Source organism: Corvus cornix, chromosome 2, assembly GCF_000738735.6.
Source record: "Corvus cornix cornix isolate S_Up_H32 chromosome 2, ASM73873v5, whole genome shotgun sequence".
Classification (NCBI taxonomy): Eukaryota; Metazoa; Chordata; class Aves; order Passeriformes; family Corvidae; genus Corvus; species Corvus cornix.
Genome location: NC_046333.1, coordinates 68,411,298 through 68,438,015, shown reverse-complemented (window position 1 = coordinate 68,438,015; position 26,718 = coordinate 68,411,298). Strand labels below are relative to the sequence as shown.

At 40.2% G+C, this 26,718-nt stretch overlaps 1 protein-coding gene across 4 annotated transcripts; it reads right to left on the bottom strand.

Moving 5' to 3' along the window:
* ECI2 (enoyl-CoA delta isomerase 2) lies at positions 1-26,405 on the bottom strand. 4 transcript variants are annotated; one of them, XM_039549525.1, is made up of 12 exons: positions 26,300-26,385; positions 16,107-16,162; positions 15,428-15,617; positions 11,437-11,599; positions 10,458-10,556; positions 8,542-8,733; positions 7,649-7,718; positions 6,183-6,285; positions 4,498-4,618; positions 2,364-2,453; positions 1,382-1,525; positions 1-552 (listed from the first exon to the last, which is right to left on the bottom strand). In XM_039549525.1, exons 4-12 carry the CDS (start codon positions 11,557-11,559, stop codon positions 397-399), a joined length of 1,098 nt encoding a protein of 365 aa, XP_039405459.1. In that variant the 5' UTR covers positions 11,560-11,599; positions 15,428-15,617; positions 16,107-16,162; positions 26,300-26,385; the 3' UTR covers positions 1-396. The 4 variants fall into 4 exon arrangements, with proteins under 4 accessions (XP_039405459.1, XP_039405461.1, XP_039405460.1 ...); XM_039549527.1 differs by lacking the exon at positions 15,428-15,617 and having other exon boundaries at positions 26,300-26,390; XM_039549526.1 differs by lacking the exon at positions 16,107-16,162 and having other exon boundaries at positions 26,300-26,365.
* Between the last annotated feature and the right edge of the window lie 313 nt (positions 26,406-26,718).

Sequence of the window (26,718 nt, the reverse complement as noted above, 5' to 3'; positions counted from 1 at the left end):
GTAATTAAATATTTTGATTTATTGTTTCATTAATACAGCATTTCCTTCCCCACAGACAGATAAAAAGAATCACTCATAAGATACTTATTGAAGAGCTATCAAAATAGGGTGCTATAGAATCTCTTGATTCTTTTGAAAGACAATCTGCTTTAGTATTATTCAGAAACATCACTGGTGCCTACAGAATAACAAACCTTTTCTCCCCAACCTAAATATCCATAATGGATCCAAGGCACATAAGAGTGTATTAATTTTGTGAACCAGGTTTAACCCAGTACTCAGAACAGAGATATACCACATGAAAATATATAAGAATTATTATTTGAAGAGAAAGTTCATTAACGATGACGGCAGATTAGGCTACTGCCAGCTGGTGAATTATTCTACTGGTGAAGATTAGAGTTTTGATTTCCTCTGGAAGAAGCTGACAATAGCATTTACACATTCATCAGACAACCACCTCTCCGTCAGCACTTCACACTCTCTACTGTTGACTGCATGGAGCTTCTCCTTTTCCATACTTCGTAACAGCTGCTTTGACACTGCCAAGGACTGGAGAATAAAGAGAGGAACATTAGGAGGGTGAGTTTTCTATACTTGAATGCTTCAGGAAATAATACAAAACCCTCACTGCAAATAACATCACATCCTAACCCAACTGCAATAACATCACATCTCTCAGCTTTTAGTCAACATTTTTGCTGGAAGTATTTACTGCATTTAATTCCCCAGACTGCTAATAAGGTGTAGAAGGCTCATGGGAAGCAAACCAGCAGTCCACTAAGTGCTCATTATCAGAGTAGATGGTCAAAAGAAACAAAACCCATTCAACTGTCTGCAGTGTCAAATGCAACCCGCATTATCAGCAGCTGGCACAGCTGTCTCCTCCTGTTCAAGGTAACACAAGACCACTGTGACTTCAGTAGTCTTGCCAACCTTAAACCAGGGAGCAGGATCACTGAATTCAGCAAAAAGTAAAGCCACCCAGCATCATCTTGAGCACCCAGAGTGCACACAGTACAATTAAGATTGCAGAACCAGTGGTAAGGTTCTTAAATATAAACTACTGCCAAAATAAAAACCTAAGAAAAGCCACTCAAGGCACTCAGAGAGACACTGCACAGGTGGAGCAGTCAGGTAATTTGTAAGGCTTTTCAGCCACTGCATTTCTCTGGACAGTGCACTATCTTAGATGCACACAGAGCAGAAGAGAGGGATCTGTTTCCCAGCAGCAAAGGGAGAGATCTGTGCTTGAGGGAAAATATAATGATCCTCATTATTTCAATTAAGGATGAAGTGAAATGAAGTGACAGGAGAGGTTTGGCAGAAGAACTGGGAATGCTACAGGCTTACAAGGTGGAGAAAAATGAAAAATACTGACATTTTTGGGGAGGCTTGCATAAGCTTCTAATCTTGCCCAAACTTCCTTCTGGAAACTGCTGTCAGGGAAGACCTCAGTCACAAGTCCCTGGGCACAGGCTTCTGCTGCAGTCAGCTTTTTATTGAAAAGCAACATCTCACTTGCCTATGTAACAAAAAAGAAAGTGTGATTCAATAAGACACAAGACTTGAGCAATCTGACAGGGAAGCTGCATGCTTCCACATCACATTCATTTTAGTCTCTTGCTTGTTAATATCTGCCCTCTGAAAAGAACAGAGACTAGATTATTATGACGATGATTATTATTGTTATTATTAAGGAACTGCCAGATACTGTCTACTTCAAAGCCCCTGCTCGAGCAGGGTACTCAGTCCCATCATTCAGGCCATAATGAAGCAGTTAAGCATCACGCCCAGTGTCAATGCCTGGGCTTCACCACTAGGGACTGGCCTACAGTTCCTACTGTTCACTGCTGTACATGGACTGTACATGTCTTTTCGAGCAGAGCTCCAAGGTTGCAATCTGAAATTACCTCATCATAAATATGTTTGTTCACTTTTGCAGTGACTCCAAGATTTCTAGAACATGTACTGGCAGGCTGTATCTCACTGAATAGAATACTTTTGATACTGGGATATCTATGAAGCACTTGATCTGCTCTTTACAGATTTAAACCCTGCTCAAAAAAATACATTATATTAATGCATGAAACATCAGAGAAGTCTTTTAAACTGCCAAGACTTTTTCTGTGGGATATCAAAAGAAGAAGAAAGGATTTATGCTGTTCTGAGAAAATTTGGATTCTGCTTCTTCATTTTTCTTTCTACTTTTGATTTTTTTTTTAAGTTACTATTATGTAGTTTCCTCATTTCTAGAGCAGACAGAGAAAATAAAAGATGGACAGACTACACTTGCTCTCATGGTCAGAGGATACCAACACACGAAGGTCAGATGATCCCACAAGCAGTGTAGTCATTCTTACCTTGGCTAAGCCCATGATTTTTGGAAACAGGTAAGAGGAACATCCTTCTGGGGACTGCCCAAGTTGACTAAATGGGCTGTGAAATGTAGCCTGGAAAAAAAAAGGAACAAAATAAAGGAAACCTTACATCACAGCATGGAATTAAAGTACTAGCACTTAATTTTCATTTTAAATCTTCTACTGAGACAGAGTTCACCAAACACATCTGAACTGTTACCATAATAGGCTTCAAACGCCATCTGGAATCATTGCTTCATCCTTTCAATGCACCCCAGAGCTGGCTTGTATAATTCCATTCCCTTATCCAACAACCCTATTGATGAGTTACATTATTTGAATACAGCACTTAGAGAAACTAATGTGCAAAGTCTTTACAGAAAGGATGTTCATGTACATCTGCCTTAAAAGTTATTAAATACGTGTTCCAAGTAACTTAGGAGGCAAACAGAATTTTTGCCTTCCTGAAGGCACACCAAGTTTATTCTTCTCCTGAAAAATTCAAGTCACTGAATCTTCTTTCCCCAAATTTTAAGCAAATCTAAAAAGAGCCTGTGCCAGAAATGCAGCAAGGGGTCATACAAAATAATACCATAATTGCAAGTTAGAACTGAACAGTGAACCATCTTTTAGAACAGAGAACAATCAACTTTGAGAAGGCTTCCATAAACTTGAAGATAATAGGAAAATTGTCATGAAGGATAATCTAAGTAAAAGGCTAGCTTAGATCCTATAGAAATCCTCCAAGAACTGTTACCTAGGGTACAAGCAAAAGCTGTCCCAGCGCAGGTAGGAAGGTACCAATAGACTCTAAATAATGAGCTTGTCATGGACTTTAAACACAGACATACAGAAAGTGAAAACTATGTCAGACTGTAAGTATGACACTAATATAAACCTGCAGGGATTTAAAAAACAATAGAAACGCAAGGCAAAGATACGATGCATTTATCAGGCAGTAAAGGAAGTTCAAGTATGAATTTCAAGCCATTCAAGAAAGAAGGATAATATTAACAGGACAAAACATTTCATGCTTATTTGGATTAAACTTCAACTAAATCTATACTAACTCATGGCTGTAAGGAGATGATGCGCTGAGTGGAAGTGATTAGACTTCCAAATAGTCTTAATAAAATTGAGAGGTATAAGTAAGAAGATACTATTGAATATGGACAAGTTAAAGTTTGTCAGGAACAACTTGGTATGCAGCATATGACACACGACAGGGAAAACTGTTTTACTGGCAACTTTATAGCAAGGGATCCAGGTGTTAGATCAGCCCACAAGTATGTAAATCAACATATTGATTTTTGACACCCAACACAGTGGGATGTCAAATCAGAAATACAGCCTGCAGAACGTGGAGAAGTTCTTCTGCTCCATTTCACGTCAGTAAGACATGAGCTGACGTGTCCAGCTTGTGCCACTACGCTTAAAGAGACACAGAGCAAATGGAAGGAGTCCAGAGGAATGTGTCTACAGGCCACATGAGGAAAAGCTGAACAAATGTCAGCTGTTTAGCTCAAAAAAAGGAAAAGATTGAATAGAGAAGGTAAACCTGAGATATATCTAATAGGCTAAGTACACTGATGGCTAAGGTTATTCTAAGGGAGGATGAATATAGACTGCTCTTTAAACTGAAGAACTAGAAACAACAGGTTCACCCTGTAGCAAAAAAAGATATCTATGGACCATAATTGACTGAATAAATCATGCACATTAGACAAGCACATGACAGGAGTGACATGGTCACAAGTGACCTGTAATGAATTACTTCAGCCAGTTACAGAACTTCCATTCCAGAACAAACTTTTTCTCACCTTTCACACCTCAAACGGGCCTTACAAACATCATTTCACATCAGCTTTGAAGAGGGGCTCTTAAAAAAGAGTCTGTAAGCTGGAGTTAGTAACTTGATAAGCATAACTACAGCACAGGGAATTCCATGCATGTTAACCACTGATGTACCCCTGATGTACCCCTGTGCTGGTAATTAATACAGACAGGTGTTCCTTGATGTGATATACAAAACCTTTAAGACTTTTCTGAAGTGTTCTTTTCTTTCAGATTACCCCAAATCAAATATTTAATACAGACAGAGGCTTAAAGACTGTCTTGGGATAGGCCATGTACTTACCCTGTCAGAAGCATAGACAAGGTCACACAACCCAAGGACTGTTACACAGATTCCAATAGCTGGGCCATTTACCACTGCAATCAGTGGTTTAGGAAAATCAATAAAATGACCCACAAACTCTCTAGAGGGAAAAGAAAACAGAAGGTGTAAGATGTAAGAGACACATCTCAAGTGTTTTTCATCCAATAGATACAAATTTCAAAACACGTGATTAGACACTGCATAACAAAACCCAAGAGCTAGATAGAAACTACATAGTCTTTGGTTTTTCAGCCTCTCAGAAATGAATTCTAACGAAATAAGAGCTATTTGAAACAGCTGCATTTCCTTAGCAACTAAGAATCAAACATGTACATGTCAGCAGAGCTTTTCTAGTTCCTGCGATCAAGTTATGGAAGTGTTTTCCTCTTCAGCTACAGTTGCTGAATACAGGTCACTGACAAGAGTCCTCTGCCTGTACATCCATCCCAACTCCACCCATGGGATGGCCATTCCCTTCACAGACTCTGTTCTGCAGTGAAGCCCCAACAGGCAGCAACACTGGGATGTTACCACAGCACAGAACTCCCTAGTGCTCTTTGCACAGGCTCAAGAAACAGCATTTTGTTTCATCTGACAGCTGCTTCTCCATCCAAGAGGTGCGAAATGAATTCTCAAAATCAAGCATTTTCCAAAAGTGAACAGTGTTGTAAGAACTCCATTCCTCTGGCATCTCTGTGCATTGGTTGTAGTGGAACACTGTGCCTGTGTAAAAGTAACAGCCCAGCAAACACAGGCTTCTCACAAGAGCAAGGTTAAATACCACAAAGCACACGAGACTGCATTGTGCTGAACACCCTACAAAACACTGCAGGCTGGAACACTTGCCAGGTGCCACTGAGTAACATCTTCACAACAGGCTCACACTGCATCATGATCACTTCGAGGGGCACCTGTGACCCACAGAGACAGCTCACCTAAGTAAAAGCTACAAAACTGAGTACTTGCAGTTCATCTTTAAAACATAAATCAAAACCACTGCTTTTCTGTGTATTTTAGCTTTTCCACCAATTGCAAGTGCCTGAGGAAACAATCCAACTTGCAGGCATCTCTCAGATGCAATTATCACATACAGAAGTAAAAAAGAAGACAAAATCTGCTTAAGCAGGGAAAAAAAAGAAAGAGCCCCTTGTGTCAGATGATATCCCTGATCTTCTTGGCCTTAGAAAAGAAATTCATTTAACCGGTAAATTCAAATTTAAACCAATATCTCAGAATTACTGGGCAATTTTGAACAAGTTCATTACACCTGTCTCTATTCAAAGAAGTCTGACAGCAAAGGTATTTTGGCACTTCCTGCTAGTGTAGACACTGCTGGATATCAAAAACCCCACAATTTTTTCATGTACAGTTAAAACAATTTTTCATTATATCTGCATGTACTTTGGGAACTAAACAATGAAATCAAGTCTTCAGCATCACTGTATTTAAAAAGACTTCTAATATTAATCTATTTATTTCATACAATTAATACCACTTCCTCCCACACCATCTTTGTGTTTATGCACAGGGTGCGCCCTTAGACACAGTCACCTAAACAGATGAATCGTAGCATAACTGGGTCCCTGCTGTTTTCTAACCATGCCTGCAAATTATATTTTACCCATTACAGTAACTTATGCATATATGAAACCAAGATGTTCTACTTGAGTAATACTGCTCCATCCTTTGCCATCTTCTCCATTTCACCAGGCTGGACATTAGTGAAATTATTCAGATCATTTCCACTACTATAGTAGTCTCCATTTCCTGCAGAGAACACATAGGAGTAAATGCACCAATGGTTTCTGAGTAGGAAAGAGAAGCTTTCATTTATTACATTTACAAAAGAATTTTATCCCCAGTGTCTAACATTGTTAAGTCATTAGAGGGATTTTCTCGAAGTATACACAATATCTTAAAGGACATCTATGGTTTAAAAGTAAGTTTCTGACTGTCAATTTGTTGAAAAGAACGATCAGTAAAAAGCCAAAGAATATTAACTGTGAAATATTTGATGGGGAAAATTAATTTTCTTTTTTTTCTGTAACAGTGTCAGATGGAAAAAATATTTTATTTCTTTCCCTGCATACTTCCCCAGGTATTTTTTTTCTGTCAATTCACAAGCATTCAAATAATTAGATGCGAGAAACTTTTTTTTTTAAACAGGACAATGGAAATGTAAGTTGATGCATCTCTCTTCACCCACCTTCAAACTGATGAAGAAATCAAAAGTAGATAGAATAACCTATTTAATATGTGGTAGTTTCACATTTTTAATGATCTATTTAGAAAAAGGCACAGCAGTCTAAGGATAAGACTGACAGCACTGCATTGCCATGACTGTACTGGAAGATGGTTCTTCAGTAAGAAACAGATAAGCTGGTATTCAATGTATAAGCCAGTTTGAGGCACCACCAAAAAAGCAAGCAGCATTTAAAAGCTAGACTGCATGACTTAATTGCCTGAATCGCTCTATGTTCCATGAGGACATTCACAGGATGAGACCTACTTTACACTGCAGTGCTCTTATTCACTGTGTGCAAAGGAACAGAAAGGTTTGTGCAGAGGTGTTTGCTGTGGACTCATAGCTATACATGTGTTAGACTTTCCAGCTCCAGTTGTGTGAATCACCCTTCTTATCTTGTAACAGCTGTGGTGCCCAGTCATTGCTACTGAAAGGAAATTCAGCATCCTGGGAATGGGAACCAGGTGTCAGTAAAGCAGACAGTGGAGAAGAATTTGCATGCAATTACCTCAGAGTAAACAGGTTTAAGCCCAAATTCACCTTCAATTCACACTACTTAGTTGCCAGCCAAAACTCAAGTTTTGGCTAAATTCCTAAAAAGACACTTCTCTGCAATGAGGATGGACCAGACAGGCAGCTATTCAAAAGTAATAAAGCCCTTAGGAGTATTCCATGTCCATCTTCTCAGCTGAGAAAGATGTTTTGATGTAACGGCAAGCTTACTTAAGAATTTGAAACACCAGCTCGAAGAAAATCTGCCAAAACACCCTGGAAAATCTTTGGTCTATAATATAGGAAAGAATTTCCTCTCTTAATTTTATCTTAGTCTAAGCACAGGTAGGAATTTCATGTCAGTACTGTACTTTGGTATAATATAAAACATACCAGTAATAACTGCTATGGTAGAATCATTTTTTCCAGCTTCTTCAAGTGCTTTGATAATTTCTCTGTACATCTGCATAAAAGGAAAATCAACAAAGTACAAATGTGATGCTGCAAAAGAACATAAAAACGAGATTGACACTGACAACAAGGAACTCAAGAGACAGATTAGCTATGATCCTTTTAAGCACTGAAAAATTTGTCATGTGCAAGAAGTTTGGTATTACACGTGAAGTACTTCTGACCATAAAGACACACACTTGCAATACTCAAAACTTCCAGTGCAAACGTAAAGGACAAAATAAGGTCCTTTGCAGAAACAAACACTGACTTGAAACAGCTAATTTCAATACAGCAGTTTAAGTGGACAAAATAACACATGAAAGAATCAGCAGCAGTGGTGTGAAGACCCTGCTCTGGTATCTCTGCAGTTGTGAACCAGGATGATCATGATGCTTCCAACAGGAGGGACTTACTCATGAAGGTAACTACAGGAAACAGAGGATCACCTACACACGCATGCAGCAGTGCTGAGCCAAAGGCTGCACAAATGCTTTATTATACTCAAGGCTGCAGTCAAATCTTGCATGCAAACCACAGGCCAGTCCTCCTGCAGTTTGCCGTTTTAATTTAGTGCAGACCATAATCCTATATTGTTTGAAAGAAATCAAGAGACACAAAAAAGCCTAATTTGTAAAATTTTAGCTGAATGATTTCATTTTGTACTAGATGTTTATTCCTTAGGTTGTTGTTGAAGTCACAATACTAATCCCTCATAAACTTCAGACCACCATGCTTCAGTCACTTCTGCTAAACCTGTAGTAAGGACTCTAAAGATTTAAGTAGCTTATCCAGAAAGAAATAAATCATTAATCCTCCCAAGTTCATTTCTTTACCTGATGGTTGATGGCATTTTTCCTATCAGGTCGGTTAAACATTATCTTCGTGATATTATTTTTGGTAGTAACTATTAATGTTTCGTAGCCATCATGTCTGCCCTCTTCTGGAGAAGCCTCTTTCTGCTGGCTAGCAGATTCTGCAGAGACCAGACTTGAGACAAGTTCAGCATATTTCTGTCTGGCATTATCCTGCAAGAAAATAAAAGAAATTAAAAAATAGGGAAGAAAAAGAAAGGGAAAAAAAAGGAAAAAATACTAAAAAAAAAAGGTAAGATGAAAATAACACACACAAGATTATGAAAAGCTAAAATTTAAATCAGTTACAGTATTAATAAAATGGGTACCTGGATGCAGGGGGAGGGGAAGGTGACTGCTTCAGGAGAAAAGAAAACAAAAATCTCTATTATAATATATTCCAATGAAGGGGGTGAGGACGGGAACACATATTATTTGAACACTGCAGAACATGCTTCAAGTCACCTTAAAAGCAGCAGCAATAGATTCACAAAAGAGAAGTGCATAGATGCTTGGATAATGACATTTATTTTGCTGGAAGAGTGCCCCCATCCATGCCTAAGCTTACCAGAGAGACCTCTGTCATATTGCCAGCATTTACACATTTCTGTGGATCCTTTGTTTCTGCTTTCCAGTTGGACATTTCTCTAACCGAAGTTTTTATTTTAGAATAGTGTTGCCAAAAATAAGAGCACTGAAATGGATCTTACAGCATTTTAAAACTGCTTGAAGACAACAAGTTTTCACTTGCACTAACAAGTTTTCATTTAGCACTAACATGACACTCAGAAGCCTAAAGAATCCTGTCTCCCTATTTCTAAAGTAAGCAGTGATTTAAAAGAATTTTAAGTACTTGGTTGTTACAACCTATTGGCTTGAAAGGATAATATACTTTGAACAATTCTATAATCCATAATGAGTAGCACATGAAATTGTCTATCCACTCTCCACTCTAACTTGAGGAGCCAATTCTTCTCCTTAAGTATTTCTTGACTACTCCTAAAAGCAGCAGGGCCATCTCAAAAATAAATCCAAAACCTCAAGCTAAAAAAAAAAATCAAAATGCACCCCAAAAAACCTAAAGCAGAACAGTATGTTGTATTCATGAAATCATGCAACAATGTTTTGTTTAAAAAAATAAAAAAAGGAAAAATACAAAAAACCCCCTCTATATTAAAGAATCTTTTTGACTGAGCTCAGCAACTACTACTGAGCAGCAGCCCTAATGCAGCACAGCTGATTTGAAAAGTTTGTTTCCTTCATTTAATAGCGACTGAGGAAACCATGGTACCTATATGCAGTCAGACTTACTAAAGCCTGCATGAAAAAGGAATGCTTATGTATCTCTGCATCTTTATTCTTCCGGCTTGCTTCACTTGACTTCTCTAAAGGTTATTAAAGATGCTAAAAATGTCAAGATGTATTGAGAAAGAAAGAATGAAGAGGCTCTCAATACACCAGTTTTTCCTAGCCTTTTAGTCAACAGTGTAAGAGACTGACATTTTAAAATGACAAAGTTATGAATATGCTGAATTCAGAGATTTGGGTTTTGTTGTAAGAACTGAGAAGCTCAATCCATCTTTCTTAAAGACAAGAGCAGAATAGACCATAATACAAAAGAACACTACATTTACTGAAAATCACCACATAAGATCTCTTGCACAAATACAAGCTAGCAGCAATAACGTAGAACTAGGCTTACACACACACACAAAAAAAAAAAATCTCCAAACACTGAAGCAGTAAAGTGATTGAGGAATACAGAGGGAAACATTTTGATGGCTGAAGCAGAATTGCTCAACTAGCATGTTCTTGTCATCAGCCACTCACTTAAAGACCAGACACTTCAAGGTAGAGTAATCTACACAGTATCTAAGGGAAATTATGGGTTTTGTCACCTGAGACAAATTGCCAAGAGAGTTCCACGCATCCCACTTGGCTTTCTTGACAAAGTCCAGCATACCTGGTTTTGGAGCATTGCAGGGACCTTCAGTAGCCTGAAAAGAGAGTGAAACAAACTTATTTAAACCTTTGATTAAAGTATTCTATGATCAGTTTTCCTGAAGAGAAATAAACTATTGGAAAGAAATATTTCAAGTGGGAAGCAGGAAAGAAAGAAAAAGTACATTTATGAGCTCACTATTATTAATTAGTAAAGCTACCTGGAACCATCAGCTGTCTTTAAGGTTTTTTGAAATGAGTTACTGATTGCCTTCCTCAACATAACAAGCCACAGCCTGTACTGACCCTGCAGTCACTCCTGATCCACCAACACTTCCCCAAATACCAATACAAGCCCTGCTATGGACATAAAGCTATTTCTAGAAAGGTCCCCTTTCATACTGTGTAAAGAATAACCTTCACTCAAACTGTGGAGGAACAGTTCCTTGAATTCAAAATAGACAAACAAAAAACCCCAAACAAAACTTACAATGACCATACTAAAAAAAAAAGAGAGGAAAATACCACAGAAATCAACTGTCAAATGTCAACACCATTATATTATAGGCCCAGATAACTGTAGATACAAGAAATTTAAGAGGAAGCATGCAGCCTACTTTTTTTTTTTCCTAGGCATAAGCCATTTTCCAAAGCTGAATCAATATTATGATATGGAAGGCATCCCACAATGGATGTAATTTTGCTCTGTTTCTTTGAATAAAGGTTCCTACTCAAAGCATAAAAAAACAGGTTTGGCTTCCCTCAGAATTTAGGCATTTTAAGGGGCTAAAATTTCAAGAACAGAATTTGAGCACGTAAAATCAAGGGCCTGTTAATGCACAATACATTTGAACAGCCTGTATTTTAAATAAATTTTACAGGTCCATCCCCTCAGGTTATAAATGCTCCTTACTAAACAAAGTAAGTCAAGCCTACCTGTTTAAACAGAGCATAGAGTTTCAACTTGGTTTCATTCCCAGGATCCTTTTTCAAAAGCTTCAGCTGTTCTTGAGCCTTTTGGAAGTCCTTCTGGCTGACCTGCATGGTGGCTGCAGTCATGTGCAGATGAATCGCTGGAGTGCAAACAGCTTGTGCTGGCCTGGGAGTAAATGGGGAAAAAAAATCCCATTATTTGACTTTTGTGAAAGGCTAGAGGAGAAACAAATATGCTGCTTTTTAAGACATTTAAAGTAAATGTGAAATATTACATACAACACTAATCAAAACAACAAGAATGATATTAAAAGTCACAAGAAAGTTGCTTTAGAAGTTTGCTTTTGCTATGATATAATTAACCTTTGGACATTATTAAATTTTATTAATTATTTAAATCTCACCCCCTTGTACTCAGCGCCTTGAATAATGCATTCAGTTCTGGGCCCCTCACTACAAGACAGACATTTTGGTGCTGGAATGTGTCCACACAAGGGAACAAAGCTGGTGAAGGGTCTGGAGCACAAGTCCTGAGAGGACCAGCTGAGGGAGCTGGGGGTGTTTAGCCTGGAGAAAAAGTGGCTCGGGAGGGACCTTACCACTCTCTAAAACTGCCTGAAAGGGGGGTGTAGCCAAGTGGGAGGTGGTCTCTTCTCACAGATAACAACTGTGAGGATGAGAGGGAACAGCTTCAAGTTGCACCAGCGGAAGTTTAGATTGGCAAAGAACATCTTCCTAATATCCAGACAGGTGGCCAGGCACTGGAAGAGGCTGCCCAAGGAAGCAGTGGAGTGAGCCACTGTGCCTGGAGGTATTTAAAAGATGTGTCTATGTGGCCTCTGGGGACGCAGTTTAGTGGCAGATTTAGCAGTACTGGTTTAATGGCTGGACTTGATGATCTCAAAGGCCCTTTCCAACCTAAATGATTCTATGATTAGCAGCTTTATATGCCCACGAACTGAGGTGAGGATGCAGCCTGTCTGCTTTGTGATCTTTTCAAGTGTGTGTGCTTCTAGCTAGAAACATCTCAATTTGAAAGCCTGGTTCTCCAATCAGGGCAGCACAAGTGAAGACTAATTTCAAAATGTTCTTTGAAAAAAGACTGTCTGTAAGCTAGCTTGTAGGCACTTAAGAAAAAAAAAAAGGCAGTCAAAATATTCTGGGAGAACAACTTCCCACCACAAAAAGGCAATTCCACCAAAACCTCCCGCAAAAATACCAAACCTAACCCAACTCTACAATGCTTTGTAAAAACAGTTTTATTTCAGTAAAGTTTGGTATCAAAAGCAAAGAAGTCCAATAATTTTGACTTATTTCAAGAGGGTAAAAGCATGTTGTCACAGGGTTTTTTTTGGTTAAATGGCAATATACATTAAGCATTTTTACTGTTTTAAAGTGTTTGCAGTTTATGTCTGAACCTTCCTTCTCTATTCTATTAAAAAGAAAAATAGCCTAACTTTCCCTACTCTAACTTACAGACACACCTGTCTTGTTAGAACATCATACATAATAGATTTCATAATCAGTCTCATTCGAAAAATTAATGAATATCTCAAATGGAGACTGACAGAATGCTTAATCAACTTAATGTTAATATTTCAGTTACAGGACAATCATTTAAAAACCATGGAAATTCTGCCTTTTTATACAGCTTAATGAGAATTTTAAAGATGTTCTACAGCCTACCTCAAAAATACACTCATTGCTCTTATTTCTTAAAGAGAATTCAATTTCTGCTGCAAGCCTTAAAGCTGCAGGCAGAAAGTGCGAAGAATGTGAACTGCCCCCCATTAATTTTATTCCTCTTTCATTTTATGCAGCTAGATGGTTTAGGTGTCTCGTACAAATGTTTGTAAGATCTATTGGTTTTATGTCCTGTTACAGCCTTTCTTCGTTAATAAAATCTAAGTTCTGACATTTTGGAGATACCAAGTTTGAATGACAGACATGGAAAGAATTTTTTTTTTTTATACACAGAGTTTCCTTTGAAGTGAAAGAATTTCAAAATTTGCTTCAAAATTTGCTTCAAAATCTTATGCCAGTAGCAAGAAACCTATCTGAACAATACAAAATGGAATAGGCTAGCAGAAAAGGTTGCAGGAACAGAAAGTCCTTTTAACTGAGTTGATGCATTGTAAACTTATTATTAAGATAGCAGCGCATCCAGACAAACATGGGGTTAACAACTCTCACTGTAACCAATATTCAAGCTGGTGTGTTCAGAAGCCTCTGTCAAGAGTTTAATGAGTTCATCCCTTAAACAGCTGGGGATTATTTAGCCAACTTGTGGACTTCGTTTCCAGCATCAAAAAAAGACTTTCAACAGGAAAAAGTGCACCTAAATGGACACAGATACAAGTTTTTTTAATACTGCATCCCTTTCATTAGTCTGCTCCAGAGTCCCAGAACATGACCCTTTCAGATCCTATTTCCAAACATGTTTTTGAAATCACATTTACAGGAAGAAGAAATGAGAGCTCAGGAAGAATAATTGTTTGTTTTGGTTTGGCTTTTTTTTCCCTCCAACTTTGCTAGCCACCTTTGGAATTACTGGAATGCTACTGTCCCCAAGATGATCTGTGTATCTGCTACGAATTTTCTTGTCAGTCTAGGCAGTGACTGAGGTAGACACCATGTTTAAAAATGGAGATTTGGGTTTACACCATGTTTGACAATCTGGATTTCACTCCAGCCTGGCTGTGGTCAATATCATAAAAAGGCTTTAAGAATCTCTTTTATATACAATTTGATAATGATCATAAATTAATGAAAGTTGAGGATGGGCAGCTGGGGAGAGGAGAATGCCATAGAAGCCAGTCTGAAGGTATGTACACAATATTTGCTGTTAAGGTTGGCTTGGTTTTTTGGGGTTTTTTTGGGGATTTTTTTGGTTTTTTTTTTTTCATTTAGCAGGTCATGGTTCTCTTCCTTATTATGGATGCAAAGTAGACAAGTTAGAAGAGAATGAGAAAACAATTAGGTGAATAAAAAAATCTGGCTGGGGAAAAGTGGAATGATCTTTCAGTCAGTACAGGCTCAGAAGAACTTTGCTGTTTGGTTATATTCACTTTTGCTTGTAAGTTAAAAAATGTTTGGGTAAAACTATCCACTTCAAATACTTAATCTTTCTTCTTTTCCTCCTTACCTACTGATTTGTAATAGGAGATTGTGCAACCTATTAAAGTCTGTTTATAAGAAAAGGCCTTTTATCTTTCATTCTTCCTTGCTGCTTATAGCTCAATTCTCTGCAGGACTTGATGATTCACTCCATTCCCTCTGCCTTCTGATCTCAACAGACATTTCCTACACATCAGAGATGCTCATCAATTCTCGACATGCTAAGGCTAAGCTGATTACTATGATTTCTCTATTAAAATAACAACAAAGGATGAAAACACAAAGGAAAAATTAAGTTCTTTCACAATTAATTCATCTTGGACAGGACTTCATTCTTCAGAGGCACAACAAACAGCAGTAAGAGAGCGCCTCGATCCCAAGTAAATCACACAGAGTGAGGAGATGACTCGACACCTCTCAGCACACACAGAAGCGCTGCCACCTCTGGCACTGCACAGTGGTGCTGTGCCACAGTCCCAAAGGCAGAGGAGCTGGAGAGGCTGCTGCAGCACAAGGACGGAGAAGCAGGAGGGGCTGCTGCAGTACATTTTGGGACAACTTGCTCCCTCCATCTGCTGCTCTCTTGCTGTGATACTGAGTCCTTCTTAGTCACTCACTGAGCAAATCCACACCCCACTTTAGTGGCCACATTTTGTGGAAACGACGCAAGGTAGGCAGAGAGCCTGGAACCTGACATACAAGCTTTTAATTCAGGCAGGAAAAGAAACCTAGGAAAGGCAATCAAAACCCCCCCTGTATTTCCCTTTCTCATCTACTCACAGCAACAAAGCAAAATGATTTCCTTCACAAAGCTTCCTGTTTATGGCCCTGCACCCTGTGGACAATTAGCTGCCACTGCCCCACTGCTACAAATTACCTTCGCTGTAGTGGCAGCCACAGAAGAGCAGAGAGGGCTCGGTAACCTCCCCCAGCTGGGTAAAAGCCAGCCCCCACCAGAGAGACAGAGTCACAGAGGAGTCACAACTTGGCAGAGCAGTCAGAGTCCATGACAAATGCCTGCATATTCCTGCAAGACCAGCAACTGGGGATTTCGCAAGGTGTACACTCTGAAAAAAGAAATAAATCCTGGGCATCACTGCCTGAACCTGAAACATCCAGGCTGACAATCATTTCATGTTTATTCCCTTGTTTCAGACATCTCTTTGTTGCTATTCAGTCATTCAGGATATCTTGGAGGCTCGCCATTCATCCTATTCATTCTACCTGTTCACTTAAATGTCTCTCATCCCAATAAAAATTCAAATCTTAAATTTAAGATTTCAATTACACTGAAAGTAATTTCTCACTGTTTATATGATTCACAAAAAGACTTCAAAGCCTGTTAAAGGCAAGCCTCTCACTTCCGTGTAGCTCTATCACTTGCATAAGGACTTTAAAAGAGTTAAAAATGCCAACATTTTGTAAAATACTGACTGCTCACTTTCTAACTTTTAAAGCAACATTGCAGTTTCCTCATTAGGATTAAACAGAAGTCAAAAGATCTCTTTGCACAGGAAACATCAGGTACATTCAGCAAAAGAAAGGGATGGATATACCTGAAATCCATCTTCCATTTACTTAGTAAAAGTTTTCTTTTAAACGTTAGTAGATCCTGGGGAAATAAAGCACATAGAAAAGCAGTTATAAATCCCATTAGGATTAAAAGCAGTGGCTGGTGCTAGATACACATGGGTTTAAAACTCCTGAAATGGAAAATGGTCATTTCACATTATTTTAAGCAGCTTTAGGGAGACAAGCATGAAAAAGAACAGGAAGTGTTGTTAGACAGAAGCAAGAAGCACATTAAACTGTCACTTGGATGAATCCTGCAACATCTTTTGTCCATTATGTTTAACACTTCAGATAATGTGTGCAACATCCCTTCTTTGCCATGATCACTATCTCAAGGTGCTGTCATTTTTTCCATTGCTCTTTCCACATGTTCCTCATGCAGAACAGTGAAGGGCATGGTAACCACCCCATGCCATTTCCCACACACAAAGGGTATTACAGCATCATAAAGTGCTGCTATTTCTGCTCATGTCCTTTCCATCTTAAGACAAAATAAAATGAAATACTGGTTTGCTGCTGCTATTGTTTGAAGAGTTGTATGGGTTGGTTTTTGTTGGTTGTTTTTTTTTAGCTATGACACAAAGCAATCAATTCCCACAAACCTCAAGATGCTAAGTGTTTGGTTATAACCTAACACAAGCTTCTGACTGCATGCCTCTCCAGAGTCCCTGCAAAGAAGAGAGAGAACATTTCCCAGCCCAGCCCACAACTGATTTGCAGGTGTCAGCCAGACCTTCAATTGTTCTACAAGGCTCAGGAGCCTAAAACCTATCCCAAGAGCACCAGCAACTGCTCTTAGGGGTGCTCTGAAGTCACACAGGAGAGCAGCTCAAAGAGACCTCCTTGCTCCCTGTCCTCCTGCTGTGGGGATATATCCATCCACAGCGAGGAACCACGCATGCTCTCTGCCAAGGTGGCTGGGGCGGTCCTTCCCTGCTGGTGCCTGGACAGTACCACTCCAACCAGTTTCAGGCTTCAGTCCCCCTCTTTCAGTAGCACTTCTCTCATTTTGATCCTCTCTTTAAATTATCCTGATTTTTCTCCCCGGAAGGGAAAAGGGATTTGGAGAAGGAATAGCAACTTTGGATTATTAGTTCTGATACATCAAGGGGCACAGGAGCAGAGCTGGTGGGAAAGCTTGTCCCCACTGGAAATTGCAGCAACTGCTAGGAAATGAGGTGTGTGAGGGGAATAGAAACCTGTATTTAAACTGTAACCATGAGAAAACGAGTGGACCATCTGAAAAAAGAAATTTAACCTGATACACCAACTTCTCTCATTCCCCTCCTCCCAAGCCTTCATATCAGAATCTCTAACAAGATGAAAATAAAAAGAAAGTTTGACAAATAATTACAATGAGCAAAGCATTAGCAGTACCACGCTTCCTTGGTAACCAGGAAAATAATATTTATCATTTTCCATAATTTTCTTCATGCAGCAAATGTAAAAGTTGTACTTCATTTTGCTGACAAGAGGAAGCTATTGTCTATGCTGTTAACACAAAAATGATTAGAAAATTTTAATCTGCAGATTCCCCAAGTTATCATTCATCATGCCATTGGTCACATTCTACTGAATCCAAACAGATAATAATGTAACTTTAAGGACTCATACATTTTTTTACATAGCCCGAGCACTCACACAGCAATATAAGAGCTTTTCCCATACAGATTAAAGTGGAGAGGGCTCATTTCTGCTGTATCTCTCCAGTTATTCTCCCCATACAAGCTACCTAGGTCTGAGCTGGGAAAAAGAAGAGGCACCTGAAAATGCTAAAGCAAACTGAGCATCCTGTGGCATGTTTGGAACACTCATGCTCCTTTGCTGTTGGAAAAAAAAGGAGCGCTATGGAGAGCGTAGATGGTAAATTTACAGATAAATTCTGGGTAGTTTCTTCTGGCTGTAGCAGTTTCTTTCTTTATGCCATCTTATTACAGGCTGCTCCCGAAGAAATTCAGATCATTTAAATATACACACTACTTCTCACCATACACTTTTTTCAGTTGAGTTTTTTTTTCTTTTCTTGCTACTAAATTATTTTTTTATGTGTGCCTCTCAAATCAATGACGCCTGTTGCTGCTGTTAGACTTCTGGCTGCAAAGCACTCTTCCTCTAAGTTGTATAGACAGATTTTCTCACAAATAGGAGTTGTGCAGTAGGCAGTGACACTATAATACTAAAAGAAACCTCAGCTTGACAATTTTTACACTAATAAAGGCAAATTACTTCAGGTTTTTATTTCTAGGTCTGTCCTTTCAAGTTTCTTCTCTTATACTGGGAAACGTGGAGTAACCACTAGGAGAAGAGAGGTGGTGAGCGAGTGGCTTCATGGTACTTCAGCTGAGGTTAAGCCACAACAGGCCTTTTTGATGCCCAAGGTGGGGCACAAAGGGTTGAGATAACAACAGATCTGACCAGAGCATGTTAGAACAAATTTGTTAAAAGCATTGATTAATTTAATAGTGGCTGGTTACAATGCTGTTCCATTTGCTCAGAGTTCCTGCATGTGGGCTCACAGTCCCTATTCCATCCATGGGGTCTTATCAGCATCGAAGTTATTCTCTAGAAATCAATGCATTTGTTCATTTGGGGATGAAAAATACCAAGTTTTATTAACCATGGCGATACCATGAAGGAGATGATGACTCAGTAGACAGAACTCCAGCCTTCCTAAAAAAATCCCCAAGCCGTAAGGAAACAACTATCCATCCCTTCCTGTTCCACCAGCATAGTCCCTGGCTGTACCCCACTATACTGCAGCGTGGAGTAAACTAAAATTTATTGCTATCAGGCAATAGGAATGTTTCTAGTGTTCTCATATTTCCAGTGTTCCTAACTAGTAGAAAACATCAGTGCAAATACTCTATAAACAATTTGCTTGCTGCTACTTTAATAAACAAAGAAATGAGAGTCAAATTCTTTTCTCCTTTACATTAGAATGTTTCAAGAGTTGCTTTAAACACAAGTTTTGTGTATAAATCCTTATCAGCTTTTACTATTTTACACTCCTACACTGTTTTGACATATAAAAACGGGAGGATAATTATGTGTCTGTTGGCAAATTGAAGTGCTGAATCACTGTTGTTTAGTGCAAGTGGCTCAGCTGCGCTTGATAGTTTCTTTTTCAATATTAAAGAATAGCTAAGAATGAAGGCTCTAGATTACCATTCACTGAGATATGAAATGCTCTGATCTTTGTGCTCTGTACAGGCAGAGTTTTATTTTACTCATCCTCTCATCACAGCTGCTGGAAGGGAAACTAGGATCATCTCCTGAAATCTCCACAAGAATTCTCTTTCCAGCAGAGTAACTAACAGAGTCCTAAACCTTTTCTTTAGGTTGCCTGGACATGGTGAATGACTAAAGCATGAGAGAACCTCCTGTATATTCTCAGCCCATATAAGACACCTCTACGAGCAGGAAGATTTACAGATAGATATCCTGTGAAACACATTTGAAAGTTAAAAATAAGAACATTAGCATAAAAAATATACAGCTGCAATACTCATACATGTGACATTTGCTGAGAACCACTGAGAGTTTATTGCAGCATTTGGAGAGCAGCAAACTCAAATAGGTTCCTTACACATCCTTATCCAAGGTTACTTAACAAAATGCTATGAACAAATACTCAAAATAATTTTGTTGCTAATGGAAAAAGGAAAAAGCCATTTTGATTTGGCTTGCAGGGACAAATCTTCTTGGTTGTATGAAGAGCAAGAAAACATGTAACTAGTTTAATGTTAACAGCCAACGTAGGTAGGTTTCTTGATGCGGATACAACCAGCTGCTGGAGCTCCTACCCACATCAGAACACACACTGACACTCCTCATAGTGCAGCTGAATCAGTGAAAGGAAAGAAAATTTTTCTCTGAGGCTTACTTTCTCTCCTGAATCCATGACACCTAGATACAATGGGGGTGGACACAAAGAATACTGAACAAAACAGTAACGAAGTAGTATTTGCCAATGGCTTATCCTGTACAAATCCAGAGCTCTTTCAGACAGCTTAGAATTAAACACTTTAGTTCTAAACACAAAGTAGCACACTGCTCTTGGTTTTGTCAGTGTTTCCAGCATCCACAGTCAAACAGACCAACAGGTTGTCTTTAAAGACCTGGAGCAATTTACTCAACAAAAATCCAATGAACTGAAAAGGAATTATACACATTAAAGGGGACTTCGTGTCATGTCTTACCAAGACATTGTAAAAAGCTTAAATTATAGCATTTGGAAGGCTGCACCTAAAGCAGCAGCTCCCAAGACAGAGGTCAGAGGATCATGTTGAATTGTGCCAGTTATAAGCAGGGATACAACAAGGGTGGAGCCAAAGTGGCTTCTATCATTGTAGAGATCATGAAGAACTGTTGGTCCGGGAAAGAGGCGGACAACCCATATAACTTGGAAGTTCTTCCTCTGAATAAAAGTGTGCTTTATCTGGCATCTTACTGGCAATTAAGTAAAACAACACAAAACCAAACAAAGATTCTTTTGTTTCAGAAACAGGCTGACTATACTGACACATTTGAAGCAGTCAGCATTTTACAAGCATGAGTATCATGGTATGAAATGACAGCATATTTGAAATTAATGGTTAGCTTCTAAGGATCAAATTATTAAAGAATTACTGACCATTCTATAAGCTATATACTTCTAACACCAGACCTTATACCAGAATAAATATTATCACAACACCTTACCAGAAAAACAGTAGCCACTCTTTTGGAGGGCCAAAGAAACAGCAAAGAATCCATACAGCACAATATTTCTAAACCTCAATAAATCATTTTTATTCCCAATTAAGAATGGAACCTCTTCTATTCAACACCGGTGAGACCACACCTGGATTACTGATTACTGCATCCAGTCGTGAGTTCCACAGCACAAGAGACATGGTCATACTGGGAAGAGACCAGAAAAGAACAAGGAAGATGGAGCATCTCACATTGAAGAGAGTCCTAGAGAACTGGGATTGCTCAGAAAGCTGTGATCCAAGACAATCCATCCTCAAGACGTCCAGACACCTTGGCTATGAACTGTGAAATCCAGCTCAATTACATACAGCTTGCTGCTCTGGATTACATTTTGTTGATTTTAAGCACTGTGTGTATTTCCACTCAAAACAGTTTAAGAGTGTCCTTAAATAAGCACGTAAGTTTACCAAGACACTTCTCTGGAAAACTATCCAATCAACTCACCACTACCTTTTATCTTTTAAATTGTATTGGTAAACCAGCATGTGCAAACAAAAAAACCCTGCAATTAACATGAGTATTTGCAGAGAAAGCCTCCCATTAAGAGAGTTATTTGTTCATTTTCCTTTGACTAGTTAAGCCCACAGTGGATTAGTTTATTCCAATGGCTGTGTTTCAGAATCCTAGGCCTTAAAGAGAAATTCAAGATCCATTGGTGGTATAAAGACCCTTTCTGAAATACTTGAAAGTTACCTTACAAATGCTAGAAGAAGCTGATTTTACTAGTATTCTACAAAAGCTTACTGCAAAAGTCAAATGGCACAAGGTTTCAAGAAAGGAAAGAAGGTGGTTTCTTTAATACATAAAAGAAATATTACTACTTAAAAGGTAAGTAAAGTATGATGAGCTCTCTAAACTTACTATTGACTTGCACCAAGACAGAAAAGACTAAGCTTGGGGAAAAAGTAAGTTTAAAATCAAGGCAGGTATGTGCTCTGCTTGCTTTTCTGGTGCTCAGGCAAGGGTCTGTGACCCACATAACTCACAACATCAACTAGAACTACAGATCTGACCTACTAAAGATAAGCATGGTTATCTCGAGCAGGAGGAGCACAGCAGAGTACCTGAGCACTACAGAATCCAGCATAAGCTAAGGAGAGCTGATAAACGGAAATCTGTCATAGAAAAAGATGTTGGTTGATAGGAATAGCAAAGAGTCGAGCAAGGTGCATTGGTACAGCCTGAAATATAGCACCAAGAGGCACAAGCGTTAGAGACTCAGAAACCAAAACACAGGAGTCTGTGTAAGACAGCAACAGGGAGTAAAAAAATACTCCACAGGGCTTTTCTGGTGTAGGATCAGGGTATGTGTTTTGTACTGTGGATAAGACACAGCCTTTGTATGTGGACACTTTTCCCATGTCAGTGAGCCAGGATGCATTCCCACTCAACCGCTAGTGGGTGGGGAAGTTGGCAGGCAGATGTTTGGGAGGCTGCAGGACATCTGCTGCCTATGCCACACTGAGATCAGGAGGGAAACAAGACCCAACTCACCTACATCTGGGGAAAAGCTTCAGGCATAAAAGCAACTTCTACTGCCAGCACCAGAGGTTTTGGTACAGACCCCCAGGAGACTCAGGAGTGTTTACAAACAGAGTTTTTAAGAATATAGTCTGATCTATTACTTGAAAACAACACTACAAAAACCCAGTCTTCCTCCTTGTAAAAGGGAATTGGATTAGGGATGACAGCAGACAGCCGGAAAGAAAAGGAAAGCAGCTGCTGCAATACAGAAACAGGCCCTGGTAGGAGGAAAGTAGGTGAAGAGGCAATAGTGTCCTCTTTGCTCAGCCAGCATGAGAACATCCGAACAAAGCTACTAAAATCTGTACGTCCATACCCAACCACAACTATCTGAGTAAGATCGACAGAAAGGACTAGACATTTCCCACCACAGGGATACAAGGCAGACTCTCTCTGAGGCCAAACAGGTCCTCATGGCCAAACCTGGAAAAAAGAAACAGAACAGAAAAGGGGATACCACCAGACTTACTCGTCACCTCCAGGATGACAGCAGACTCAAAGATGTTTTCCACAAGGCAAGGCTTACATGTCCTCTGGGTGTGCTGGCATCCACAGTTCCCCCCAATATTATCTCTCCTCACATATTAAAAAGAAGTAAACAAAAACCTGTGATGCAGGTAATACACCATAAACAGCAACCAAGAAGCCTTTTCAGGGAACGACCTGGAATACTGAACTGCTTCTCACTGAATGAGGCCCTGAGCACAGGCATTTGATGAAACAAGAAATAATCTCTCAGCTGCAAGAGATCAGTTCTTCCTCCACCCTCAGTGGAGCAGCTTCCTCATAAAAGCACAGTTTCAGGGCAAAGACAAAGCTTCTGGGCCCTAAAGACCCAGGACTTTACATCTGACTGGCTTAGCGGGAGGCAAGGCAGAAAAGACCCATAGCTCTTCTCTACGTGTCCACAGGGCTGCAGTTAGACAGAGGTAAAGGAGGAGATGGAAGGGTTATAATGTCCTGCTTTGCCATAAATGTATCAAAGGGCCCCTGATATAATGACCAACAAATGCAACTGCACTACCAAACAAAGGGTAAGCAATTCAGGGAGCAGGATCGTTTAACTCCCAGGCAGAAGTACAAGAGGGTTGAATAAGGACTGTTGTGTATTGTCCTGGAACTTTATAACACCTGAGCTCCTGCTATGTGGGTGGGCTGTAAACATCCAGATGTTTTGTCATGAGATGATGAGGGGATGCCAAGAAGAGATTTGGAATGCTGCTCAAGAGACAGATGGAAGTGAACTTGAATTCTTAAGACTGCTGCCTCCCAAGCTGAAAACTAGATACTGTAGTAAGGAGAGATTTACTGTAAGCAGGAATCAGGAACAGGGGAAGACCAACACGGCTACAAAAGCAAGAAGAAGCCAACAGCGTAAGACAAAATTTACTGGTTTTCAATTCACTTTACTTAAAGACCAGCATTTAATAGTGCTCCTATGAAACAGGCTTTTCTGAGAAATAAAAGAGTAGCTCATGGAAAATTGGTCTTTGACAAGATCTGACCTCCTTTAAAGCTGCTGAAATAGCTGAACCAAGGACTACACTTGGAAGTTTGCGTGCGACAATGTTACTGTCTCAGTTTGACCAGGAGAGTGCTCTTGGAGAAAGTCTCTGAGCTGCTGCCAACTCCACTCCCTTGGATTGTGCAGCACAGCTGTCTTGGCACATACAAGTCAGATCCCTTCTAGACTACATAAAACTGGGAGATGTCCTCCAGCCACAGACAGGCATTCAGTGCTGGGATCGCACGACAACTAGACCAAAGGAACCCCTCAGAACAAGGATAGCACAGATGCAGGTTTCCCAGCAGCAAGCATTCAGTGCCCAGTGGTCTGCCTGACCAGATATGGCTTCACAGCAGTGGTGCTGCGGGGCCTCCAACCTCAAAGATCTGAAGGCAAAGACTGTCAAGTACGTACAGCCCCAGTAAGACTCTTCTGAATGTGCACTTGTGTCAGCTTTCCCCCTCCTCAAATGAATTCAAACTTGAAATATTATATATTGCAACGTGGCAGGAAAAGAAGAGCCTGTGGAACTCACAATTCCATTTCTGAAAGGGTTATGAATGTCTTGCTTAGGAAAACAAACAAGCCAAAACAAAGTCAGAGGAATCCTTGCATTTTGCCTTTAATTTCTACAAGTCTTTCTCTTTCCCTGTTCCAAGGATACGACTCTTTTTTCCAAGTTTAGACTGCAAAAAACGCTTCCTAAATTCACTGGCACAGCAATGTTGCTAGTGTCTTTGATATAATTCTGCTTGCATACTGCTAATACAGAAAACAAAGCTCATCTGTCTGGTGCTCTGGTATTGGAAAAATTGCACTACTTTATTATATCTGATTAAAACACTAAAAGCATGAACCCATTATTAATACTGATGTATGAACTGCTATCTCATAGAGAATCTTGCCATTTCAAATAGATGTGACTCCACCAGCCTAATGATGATCAGCAGGCCAGTCTTTTACATGTTCTCCCAATTTAGAACTGCTTTCCCTCACTCTCACTGTAACAATTTAGCTACATTAAATTAATATTATTTAGCTGAGAAAGCTTGCCTAGAGAGTTCTTTTTTTGAACTGAGGGCAGAAGTCATACAATTCTCTTTTTTCTCCCTCTATCTTATGATGTTCATGTACTTAACTTCAAATAATTTCTTACAAAGCTTTGGGTGAAAAATATTACAATTTAATGCATAAATGTCTTACAGTCTTCTGGTCAAGATGCACTCGTGTCTAACTGACTTGGATACTTGAGTAAAAGCATTTCACATATGAAAGCATGCATTATAACAGTCAAATATGAATGTTTTTAACAATCAGAGTATCACACATCTTTAAATCTATTGATATGATGATGCTTGCTTCACTATCCCATTTAGGAACTTGTTTACCAAGTATACTTAACGCACCAAATGCTTGCTTTTTCTTTAGTATTAAGCTATTTTTGACTGGAAGAGGAAATTCTATGAATTAGCATACTTTGTGATTCTTATTCACATACAAGCAATTTTATAGAGGAATTTCCAATTCAGCCATTTCAATTAAAATGTTAATCACGCAATTCCAAGTGTAATTGCAACTCAAGCCATCCCTTCTGCTTTCCACTGCCCAGCTAACCCTGAAGGCGCACAGCTCCTACACTGCACACTCCTGCACGTGACACTTTATTTGGAAACAGCTTAGAGACAGTATACAATAAATAAAGGCGTAGAAGATACTGCATGATTATTTGGAAAGCCAAAACAGTCTTAGCAAGAAGCCCTAATTAGCTGGACCCACAATTAAACTTGATTTTGTCAAGGCCAGGCTGGATGGGGCTCTGAGCAACCCGGTCTAGTGGAAGGCATCCCTGCCCGGGCAGGAGGGTCGGAACTAGATGAAGGTCCCTTCTAACCCGAGCCATTCTATGATTATATGACCGATGGGCCTGGTAAAGTAAAATAAAATACAGAAAACAAGAAATGGCCAAAACACATTCTCCTCTACATTTCAGTACGGTTTTGGATACCTCACCAACAATTTTTCTGCTGGTTAAACATTCGCCTCAGGAAGGCATCAAACACAGGTTTCCCACTCCCACGCTGTGTTCAAACACTTAAAGGTGGCTGGTACGGCCGGAGGTGTCCCCAGCTTTAGCAGAAAGACTTCCCCCGTTTGTCAGGATGAGAGCGGCGCCCGGCCCGACGCACTAACGCCGGGGCCATCCAGGGAACGCCAGCCCGGCTCATCCAGCGGCGCGGGCAGGGCAGCACCTGCTCTGCACGCCGAGCCCCGGCGGGAGGGAGCTGCGGCTGCCCAGCCCCCGGCAGACGACCCCGGCCCGCGGCTGCCGGCCCCGGCCGACCCGGCCCTTGAGGGGCCCCGCCGGGCAGCCCCGGTGCGATCGGCACTCACCTCGTCCCGCAGAGCGACCGCCAGCACAGCCTCCGGACAAAGGTCAGGCCCGGGGCCGCCATAACCGGGGAAAAGAAGGCGGAAGGGGGGAGGAGACAGCAAACCCCGCCCCGCCGGGGAGGCCGCGCCCCGGGCTGGGCGGTGGCGGCCGCCCCCTCTACCCGGGGGTGGATCACCGCCTCCATCGCCGCGGGTAGGGCGGCCTGAGGCGGGGCTGGGCGATAGCGCCGTCAGGGCACTGTCGGTGGAAGAGGTGCGGTGCTGCGGTGTGTGGCGGCGCTTCGAAGCTATGCCCGGGAATCACAGAATCATTTAGGTCGGAAAAGACCTCTGAGATCACCGAGTCCAACCTATGACCCAACACCACCTTGTCAACTAGACCATGGCGCCAAGTGAACTAAGGGAACTTCATGCAATTG

Coding starts and splice junctions, on each gene's coding strand:
- ECI2 (XM_039549524.1), bottom strand. CDS start 26,361: ATGGCGGCCCCGGGCCTGACCTTTGTCCGGAGGCTGTGCTGGCGGTCG. Junction 6,286..7,648: donor TACCATAGCAGTTATTACTG/GTATGTTTTATA, acceptor TGTTCTCTGCAG/GAAATGGAGACTACTATAGT. Junction 553..1,381: donor ATGCAAGCCTCCCCAAAAAT/GTCAGTATTTTT, acceptor TTTATTCTCCAG/TCCTTGGCAGTGTCAAAGCA.